This window comes from Arachis stenosperma, chromosome 3, assembly GCF_014773155.1.
Source record: "Arachis stenosperma cultivar V10309 chromosome 3, arast.V10309.gnm1.PFL2, whole genome shotgun sequence".
Taxonomy (NCBI): Eukaryota; Viridiplantae; Streptophyta; class Magnoliopsida; order Fabales; family Fabaceae; genus Arachis; species Arachis stenosperma.
In genome coordinates this window covers 18,275,349-18,285,771 of record NC_080379.1, presented here as the reverse complement: position 1 = coordinate 18,285,771, position 10,423 = coordinate 18,275,349, and the positions used below count along the sequence as shown (strand labels likewise).

The 10,423-nt window shown below is 34.3% G+C and overlaps 1 protein-coding gene and 1 pseudogene across 1 annotated transcript; one reads left to right on the top strand and one right to left on the bottom strand.

Moving 5' to 3' along the window:
- Positions 1-331: 331 nt before the first annotated feature.
- Positions 332-1,494, bottom strand: LOC130965627 (protein NPGR2-like; annotated as a pseudogene).
- Positions 1,495-3,824: 2,330 nt separating this feature from the next.
- Positions 3,825-5,028, top strand: LOC130969765 (protein MIZU-KUSSEI 1). The gene has a single exon (XM_057895648.1). The coding sequence runs from the start codon at positions 4,033-4,035 to the stop codon at positions 4,918-4,920; it is 888 nt and encodes a 295-aa protein (XP_057751631.1). The 5' UTR covers positions 3,825-4,032; the 3' UTR covers positions 4,921-5,028.
- The last annotated feature ends 5,395 nt before the right edge of the window (positions 5,029-10,423 follow it).

Genomic DNA, 10,423 nt, shown 5'->3' with positions numbered 1-10,423 from the left:
CATTAGTTTACACTAATTTATCTTCTATATATTACAATTCTATATTACTAATTTCCTTTACTTTATCGGTTAATATAAATTATTCATAACCTATATATTTTATTTCTGTAAATAACGATGATATACAGAGAAGAAAATGTGTTTCTTTTCTTATTAAAAAACAGAAAAGGTGAGTGCAATATATATAAAAGTGAAATGAGAAGTGAGAACAGGTTTGATCTGTATATTAATAAGCAATTCGACCATTAGACAATGAAAGTGGCATCATCTGCATAAATATTATCCTTCCTAAGTTCAGAATCCTTGTCCCAAATAAGCTTTTGTTACTATATTACCCTATTGCATGACATCTAGTAGAAGAGTATAGTTTGATGGCCCGAGATTTTGAAAGGCAGGCCTCTGCGTCACGCCACTGTGAAAGGCTGATGTATACATAAGCAAGATCATGCCATACTTCAACTTCCAAATTCCTAATCTGATCTTGTCCTGTCACCAATGGTATGGAAAAGGGTAAGGACCTTAAAGCAATATGACTATGAAAAAGTATTTTGGGACTGGAAAAATTAAGAAAACAAACCTTAAATAGCTTATTCCGAGAACCAAAACTTTTACTATGAACTTGAAGAACAGCAAGAAGCTGAGTGTATGTCTCAATGGCACTCTTTAACTGGCCCTGAGCGATCTGAAGTTTCGCCTTTGTTCGTAACAAATCACCTTGATCCCATTTCCCAGTCTGATCCAAAGCAGCATTGATAATGATTCGGCATCTAAGAACCGCTTTTGTGCGGATAATACCCTAGATAACAGTAACCAACCTTTAACATTAGCCAACTTCAAGTTTACAATGCACTTAGCATAATGAAGTGCAGCATCCAACTTCCGTTGCTCAGCATATTCTAAACTCAGATGGTATAATTCAACAGGGTCTTCCATTCTGCTCAATTTGCAGGTAGTTTCAAGGGTATGAAGTGCCTCAGATTGTCTCTTAACCCTTTCAGCATCAGAAATGGCCAATTTCGAGTATGCAGAAAGTGAAACACCAAGTAAGAAATTGGCCATATTTTCTAACTGATTACATCTTCCATCCAAGTTCTCAAGTGCCATCCGAGCAAAGCTTACCCCAGGGTCTTTTGTAACACTAAAGTTCTCGCAACAAATCTTAGAAGCCATTAACAAACTTGGAACATGTCTTGGGTCCTCTCTATTACTCAGCAGTTTTCTAAGAAGATCCAGCGCTTCCACGTTCTTCCCTGCTCCGTAATAACAAAGAGCTAAAGCATAGAACCTCTCCTTTCGATGGATAGTTCCAGGAAGCAATTCTTCCAATTGATTGGCTAAAATCATCAAATCTCTAGAAACAGATAGAGCAAATGAAAGGTGGTCCAAAATTGAAGGATCCCACTCAATTCTATTTAGAGTGACTTTTCTTAGCAAAATCATTAAAAAAAGTATAGCCTCTTCAATGTTGTTTCTAGGCACAAACGATCCGTCCATTTGGTCCCAATAGGGTAATATAGTAACAAAAGCAATTTAAAATTTACCAATTGCCCCAATTTTGTGCTCCCGACAGATATCTATCAGATCTTTCATGGAATTGAGTATTGACAACCTCAGATATCTGTCACCCATTACAGGAGGCAAATGATGAGAAAGCTTGATTAGATAATAATAATAATAATAAACTTATAAAAAAACTCTAAGTAGATTTAAGTAGTGTACCTGCAAACAATAATGATATTTAATTAAAGCCAATGTATTTAGATTTAGAGTAAAAGGAGAAATTCCAGTTAAGGTAAACCACTGTGAGCACAATTTCAAATTTGTATGACCATCCAACCCATTTTACTAAAAAAGCAATGTATGCTCTCCCATCCATTTGACCGGCTATAATCTTTCTTTTTCCCTTTCAACAAAAAACTTAGTCCATGCTTCAATTTTGGACTGTTTGAAATTTTTTGTTGGTTTTTTCAGATCATTTCTATGATCTCCAACCATTAATTAACAAAGCAACACCATTTCTAAGATCCTTCAACCCTTTTTAGCTGAGACTTCTTTTTTTCCCAGGACAACAAATGACTCGGTCCATTTATGAATTTTGGACCGTGTGGATCTTGGAATGCCAGGCCAACTGCAGAAGCAATGCAGGTCCCTGACACTTATGAAGTTGGCCTGGAATTCATTTGCAATTGCTTTTGTAAACAGGATTTTGCCGCAGCCCGGAGGGCCAAAGAAAAGAACACCTTTGGAAGGCGACATGCCAAATTTCTCAGCATGTTCCACCGGGTATTGATTCGTCTATAAACAGTAAAATAAATCTCTTATATTAACAAATTGTTGAAAACATACCTAATATACAACACATTTAAGATTCGGAATATGAAATCAAGATGTATACCTGATGAACCAGATGAGCGATTTAGGGCCGCAGAAACCTCTTGTCTTATTGAGCCTGGGAGGCGTAGCGCGGCGGCGGAAGCAGGGTGAGGCGGAAGCGGGGCGAGGCGGGGGCAGGGAGCGGCGGCGGACGCAGGGAGCGGCGGCGTCTGACGCGTGTTGTGGCGGCGAGGGTAGCGAACCAGAGAGAAGAAGATGAGAAAACGCGTTACCCTCGCAGAGCTATCTTTGAATCTAGAACTGAATCTGAAATTAAAAGATAAAGAGAAAAAGTATAAATAACAAAAATTAAAGGGATCAAAATCTAATTAGTAAACTTTTCAAAAAAAAAAAAAAAACGGAGTACATTTTGTAATTATTTTTATGGTGGTTAATGATAAACCTACACAAAAGTGGGAGCAAGGAATCCTTGGCCTAAAAAACATACTAGTTAGTAGTTACATAAAAAAAACAACTCCCAATTATTTTTATTTTCTGAAATTTTAAATTAGAAACAAAAAAAGTTAACTGAATTGAGTTGGATTATATTATAATTAGTTCTCTAAAATTTTTTATATCTATATTAGTCTCACATAAATATCAATCATAAAATGTTTTCTCTCCCATTTATTTATTTCGTTAAATTCTAACATTTAGCATATACACCCAAATGCTTTTACTTAGACTTTCACAAAATTTATATATTATAAAATAAATAATCAAATTAGTCTTTAAAAGATTATTCGTTCTTCAAATTGGTCCCAAAATTTTTTTTTAATCAAATTTATTTTTTAAAAATTTTAAATTAGTTATGTTAGTTCTTCCGTCATTTTATTTGTTAATGGCGTCAAAATTTACTAATATAACACGTTAAGTGACATTCCAATACATATTTAAGATTTTTAATTGACTATCAATATAATAAGTTTATGAAATTAAATCAAATCAAAACTTAATTGTGGAGAGAACTTGAGATATTAAAAATCTTCAATTTGAAATTAATTTGATCTAATTTTATAAATTAATCATATTAATACTCAATTAAAATTTTTAGATATGTGTTGAGGTGTCATTCAACTTATTACATTAATAAATTTTCACAGCATGAACAAACAAAATGATAAAAAAAACTAACATAAAAACATGATTAATTTAAAATTTTTAAACAATAAATTTTATTAAAAAATCTTTAAGATCAATTTAAAGAACAAATAATAACCGTTTACTCATAGATTATAATAATGTTGGACTGTAGAGTAGGACCCTTAAAAGAAGGTGGAAAAAAAATCACTCGTCAAGCAACAAAACTAAAGTCCAACAAAAATGATGATGATGAAGCACAAGCCTCCACATCCCCCTTTATATTCCTCCCCTCCTACTCCCGACGCCAACACTATTATCACCCTTGTCGGCCCCCTTTCAACCACCCTCTCTCTCTCTCTCTCTCTCTCTCTCTCTCTCTCTCTCTCTCTCTCTCTCTCTCTCTCTCTCTCTCTCTCTCTCTCTCTCTCTCTCTCTCTCTTCGTTAGAAGCTTCAATCACACTCTTCCTAACCAACACTTTTCTTTCCCAAAAAATTCAATACCTCATTCTCTTTTAGAACTTCAATCTTCTCCATTTCCATAACAAACTAAAGTAATTAACACTCACGTATACATCATGAGAAAACAAGAACAAAACCTCATCCTCCAAAGAAGCACCAGCACCATCGCCACAAGATTAACAAGCACCAGAAGAATAACCCCTTCCAACCACCACGTCCTCTTCCGCCTCTCCGACCCCGACGACGTTGCCGAAAAGCTCCTCGTACGGCGAGGTTCCTCCCCCTCCATCTCCTCCTCCTCCTCCTTCAAGAATAACCAATCATCACCACCACCAACAACAACAAGAAGAACAAGAACCAACAATAACAACAAACTCTCAGTTCTAATGCGCTCTTTCCTGTGCATCTTCACCTTCCCTACAATGATCCCAGCATGCAAATTTTTCACTATACCTTCCAACTTCTCCATAACCCCTTCCACTGGTCGAAAAGTCACCGGAACACTCTTTGGCCACCGCCGCGGCCATATCTCCTTCGCCGTCCAGCTCGACCCGCGGGAGGAGCCTCTCCTCCTCCTCGAGCTCGCCATCTCTACCGCCTCTCTCGTCAAGGAGATGTCCTCCGGCCTCGTCCGCATCGCGCTCGAGTGCGAGAAGGTCCACGCCGCCGCCTCTCACGGGGGCCGGCACAGGAAGCTCTTCCAGGAGCCGGCCTGGACTATGTACTGCAACGGTAGGAAGTGCGGTTACGCGGTGTCGCGAACGTGCGGGGAGCGTGAGTGGCACGTGCTGAGAACGGTTCAGAGTGTGTCCGTTGGCGCGGGCGTAATACCGCTGCTGGAAGACGGGGAGAAAGAAAGCAACGGCGGGTCAGAGGGCGAGTTGATGTACATGAGAGCGAGGTTTGAACGAGTCGTTGGAAGCCGTGACTCGGAAGCTTTCTACATGTTGAATCCTGATGGTAGTGGAGGACCTGAACTCAGTATTTTTCTTTTGAGAATATGATCATCTTTGAATAAATATGAAAATAAAAACTGTTATAATTTTTTTTTTATAATAATTAACCAAAGTTTAGGTGCTTCGTTACATATAAGAGGACCGAAAGTTACATTCTTTTCAGTGTGTTCTGAACCTTTATAATCCGTGTCTGATTTCTTCTTAGACATTTATATATAGGTTTTGTTTGTTTATATGTAGTTTCAAGCGATAAAAAAAAAGGGAGAAAAGGGGGGAAGAAAAAAGAGAAAAAAAGGGGGGGGGGGGGGGATGAGCATGGAGGAAGTCTAAGATTGATGTATTGTTAATTACTTAATTGCTGTTTAGGGATGATGACTTGTTTTTTCTTTTCTTTTATTGTTGATTTTAATTTGTTCATATATAAAGATAAGACCCTATAACATTGAAGATTGATTTGATTTATTTTCACGCCAAGCATATATTAATAGTTAATTATCGTCTATAAACAAATAATTTTATTGACATTCTAATATTTTTTAAGGTAATTGTTATAATAGTAGAAATTCAGTCCAGTTAATTTTATATAAAATTAATTTTTGGTACGAAGAATTTTTACATGTTTTAATTTTTAAAATGGTGGTGTCAATCCTATAAAAAAGGATTGAAAATTAATATTTAATTTAAAATATAAAATAAATAATTATTAAATATTTAAAATTTATTACCACAGATAAATTAAGCAAAAATTAAGAGATTTGTTTTATTTAAATGAATTCAATATGTTATTTACTGAAATTCGTAATACACATAATATTTATTGATGTACATAATTTTATATATATGGAGTACTGTATCTAAATTACATTAAACAATTTATCTTGGGTACTTAGTCACCGCAGTTGTCCATAAAACGAATACTCAATAATTGAGATATAACCACAATGCAGTTAATGTTAGATTGTTAGTGTAGCCCAAATAAGTATATTATTTAACAATTTAATCATAATATTATGTATTGGTATTATTTTACTCGTATGATTAATTAAATATTTAATTTAAAAATATAATTTAAAAGTATAAAAATTTAATTTATCAAAATAATAAAAATTAATAATTTTATTTAGACGATTTAAAAAATAAAAATTAATATATTTTGTTACAATTATTTAATAATACGTATGCAATTTTAAATTATTAGTTTTAAATTAATGGTAGGACACAATTTCACGTAAATTTTAAATTAAGCCAAATACAAAAATAATTTTAAATTGATATTTTTGAATAAAATTTAATTAAATTGATAAATAAAATTAAATGAATACTATTTAAATCATAATAAATTATATTAATTTTAAAAATATTAAAATTAATAGACAGTTAAAATTTGAATTGGTTTAGTATTAACGAATTCTACTCTAAACCGTTAGCATCTAGAATTAAGGTGAAATAGATAACTACTTTTTCTAATTCCAATTATCCACTTCTTTTTAATGTGTACGTTTTTAATTCATGTTAGAAACGTAAGACAGTCAGACAAAATAAAAGGTTCTAATGATTCATAAGTAGTAATAAAAAAAATTACAGATAAATCAATCTATTTTGATATAAATAATAATAAATTATACCGATTTTTATTTTGTAAATTGAGATAAATCATCTATAAATATATTTTTTTTTATTTTGAGATTAAATTTTTTATACTTATAAATACAATTATATATAGTTGTAAATTGTGTCTTTCACTAATTTAAAATTAGTGATTTCAAATCACGCACATACTAACAATTAACAAAATATATTAATTTTTATTTTTAAATCAATTCAAATAAAATTATTAATTTTTTATTATTTTAAAAATTATATTTTTATATTTACGAGCTATATTTTAAATTGAATATTAAATTAATCGTATGAGTAGAATAATATGAGTATGTAACATTGTAGTTAAATTGTTAAATAATATACGTATCCCGAATACACTGGCCTGACTACAAAAAAAATGTTGAGTACCGTCGGAGTTACCATCAAATTAGCAGCAATGATTACTGGTGGATTTAGCATCAGATTTTGCGTCGAATACAAGACAGGTTGGATTTCCCAAAATGTTTATTTACCGTCGAATTTTATATTCCAACGCTAAATCTGACGGTGATTAGTGGCGCGAAATATAATTTGTTGGCGCCAACTTTATCGTCGAATTTTTTCGATAGTAAATCGCTTTAATAAAATACTGTGTTTGACTAATTTACCGTCAAAGTATTCTGACGACAACACTAGTTTAAAATTCAAACGCGAACTTTCCACCCTTACTTGTCCGAGTTGACTCTCTCTCCTCTCGTGTTTTCTCGTCGGAGGATGTGCTGCTAGCATTGCCGTCACTTGCCAAAGCCTCTAGTGTCACCGCCGCTAGACGTTTTCACCGCTGGAGCTGTTGGTCACTACTGGAAAAGTTGCGAACGCCACCGCTGTTCTTGGTGGCCATTGCCGTTGTTGTCACAGTCACTACGACTACCACCACGCTTCCAGCATCCTGTAGCCACTATAAAAGATAATTTTAACATAGTTTTTTAATTTTATTAATATTTTTATGTGAGTTTAGAGTTCTTGTTAAATAGTTTATGAAATTATTGGCTAAATTAGTGTAATGAAGTTTGTGATTATAATTTGAAATAATTTTTGTTACTGTTTTTCAGATTTTTTGTGTGACTTTAGGGTTTGGTTAGGTATTTTACCAAATTATTGATTAAACTATGGTAATGGAGTTTGTGGTTAGGGTTTGGATTGTGATTTTTAATTTTTTTGAATTTCTTTTATGAGTTTAGGATTTTGTTTTGTATTTTATTATCAAATTATTGATTAAAATAGGGTAATGAAGTTTGTGATTAGGATTTCTTATGTTAATTTATCGTAAATAGACATTATAATTATGTTAATATAGGTTAAGTATGATGAGATTAAGAGTGTTTGATATTGTTGGTGGATGACTTTGTGTATTTTGTTGAATTATTTAGTTTCACTTTGTGAGTTTAATAATTTTTTTTATTAGGACGGTGGTATTTCTCTAAGATTAATTAGATTTTGCTTCTTCCGTATTCTGTGCATCTGTGTTTCAGGTAGGTTTTCTATCTCTAATTATAATTAATTGTCTAATTTTTATGTTCGACTTACTTTTTCTAAGATAGTATTTTAGGACAGAAGTGGGAGAAGATTGCGTAGAGGCACTTTCTCGAAACCCTTGTTTGCTGGAAAATTGTGGTTATAACACGTTGCATACTACAACGGTTAGGATTTGATATGTTATTGAATTTGTGTTTGTTCTAATATATACTTGCAGCTTTTTTCACCGTGAAAATTGTTATATTTATTTTATGGATGTCTCTAAATTAAGAAAAAGTTCTGCCGAAATTTGGTGTGATTTGTTTTAAATCTTACTTGGTTTGCAGAAGATTCTAATTATAGGGTATGCTTTGTCAGATTTTGTAAAAAATGTAATAATTTTGTCTTGTTCGTCAAATTCTAGGGTGTATGATTCAATATGATTCCAAGTCATCGTCTATAGATGTATGATAGGGATAACAGTGGACCCGGGGGGATTAAAAATTGAATTCGTTGAGGGGGTTGACGCGTTTGTTGGACATGTATTTAGCATGGAACCGTTTAGGTCTGAAGGGGTATCTAGGTGTCCATGTGAAAAGTGTCGACTGACTAAGACCTGCGGATATTATACTTCACCTTTACTGTAACAGGTACAATGACGGGTATTCGATGTGGACGGAGCATGTAGAAGTGGATGAACAAGGAATTAATCGGTCTGCCTCGAATTCGAATAGGTTTGGCTGTCGATCAACGAGAGTTCGGGTGGAAAGATAACTAAACATGGAAGACATGACTTTGGATACAACAAGTGTTACGAAATTGGAAAAGTCTGAACAAGAGCTTAACCCGAATGTAAAGATATTTTATCATCGGTTAGAATCTGCTATGAGACCATTGTTTGAGGGTTGCGTTCATTCGTAGTTGTTTGCATGTGTTAAAATAATGACTATTAAGTCAGAGACAAATTATTTGCAAGAGTCTTTTGATAAGTGGGCCACCCTATGCAACGAACTATTATCTGTCGGGACTTCTGGCATCCCCCACAACCACTACACAGCAAAGAAGTTAGTTTCAAAATTAGGTATGAATTTGTTGAAAATTGATTGTTGTTTGAATGGATGTATGCTGAATTACAAGAGGGATGCAGACCTAACTGAATGTAGATTTTGTAAATCACTGAGGTTCCAAGTCGAAAAAGAACAGATTAGTAAACGCCGATTAAAGAGAGTTTTAAAGAAACAGATACACTACTTGTCCTTGATCTCTAGGCTGAAATGATTGTATGCATCAATGAGTTAGACCCCTCACATGACCTGGCATAGTAACAAGAAAGATGAAGAAATCGTGACACACCCATCTCACAGACAAGTCTGGAAGCATTTTGATCGGGTCCATCCTACATTTACGAGCAAGCCGATAAATGTTAGATAAGTTTTGTGCTCTGACGAGTTCGCACCGAGTTTCAATTTCGGCAACGCATACTCTTGTTAGCCTGTAGTCGTGACACCGTATAACATGAGTCCCAAAATATGCATAAAGGATTGTAAATGTTTTTAACTTGTATCATACTTGGTCCCAACAATCCAAAGGCCAAAATAGATGTCTTTTTGCAGCATTTGGTGGATGAGTTAAAGGACTTGTGGATCCATGGTGTCAAAACATTTGATATTTCGACGAAGACAAACTTTCAATTGTGTGTTGCGTTGATGTGGACCATTAACAAATTTTCTACGCATGGGATGCTGTCAGGTTAGTCCACTCAGGACAGACTGCCATGTCCCATTTGTATGGAAGATACAAAGGCATTTTGGTTGACGAATGGTGGTAAAAATTCGTAGTTTGATTTCCATCGAAACTTCCTCGACATGGATAATCCTTTTTGGCACAACAAGGACTTATTCAAAATGAATATAACTGAACACCAAGAGGCACCCGCAAAGTTGAGTGGTAGAAAAATTTGGCATCGTATCAGTAGAATCCAAAAGATCGTCGAAAACAGGGCAGGTTTGAGACCTCCAGGATATGGCAAGGAGCATAATTGGTCTAAATAGAGTATATTTTGGGAGTTCCCTTATTGGAGAGATAACTTAGTTAGACATTGTCTTGATGTGATGCACATTGAGGAAAACATGTTTGATAATATCATACACATAGTAATGGATGATGAGGAACAAAGGATAACGATAAGACACGGTTAGACTTGATGGATATTTGCAGGAGGCCATATCTAAACTTAAAAGAGACTTAATAACAGGCAGTGGGCTAAACTAAAGGTGGTGTTCGCTCTAACAAATTATCCAAGGCAAAATGTTTGTAGGTGGATTATTAGGAGATTGAGGTTTCCTGATGGTTACGCCTCTAACTTGAGCAAGTGTGTAAACGTGTTAGAAGATAGGCATGCTGGGTTTAAGAGTCATGATTGTCATGTTTTCATAGAGCCTTTGCTTCCGGTCAC

Bases quoted from the DNA above. Each gene is read 5' to 3' on its own strand.
- LOC130969765 (XM_057895648.1), top strand. From the start codon at position 4,033: ATGAGAAAACAAGAACAAAACCTCATCCTCCAAAGAAGCACCAGCACC.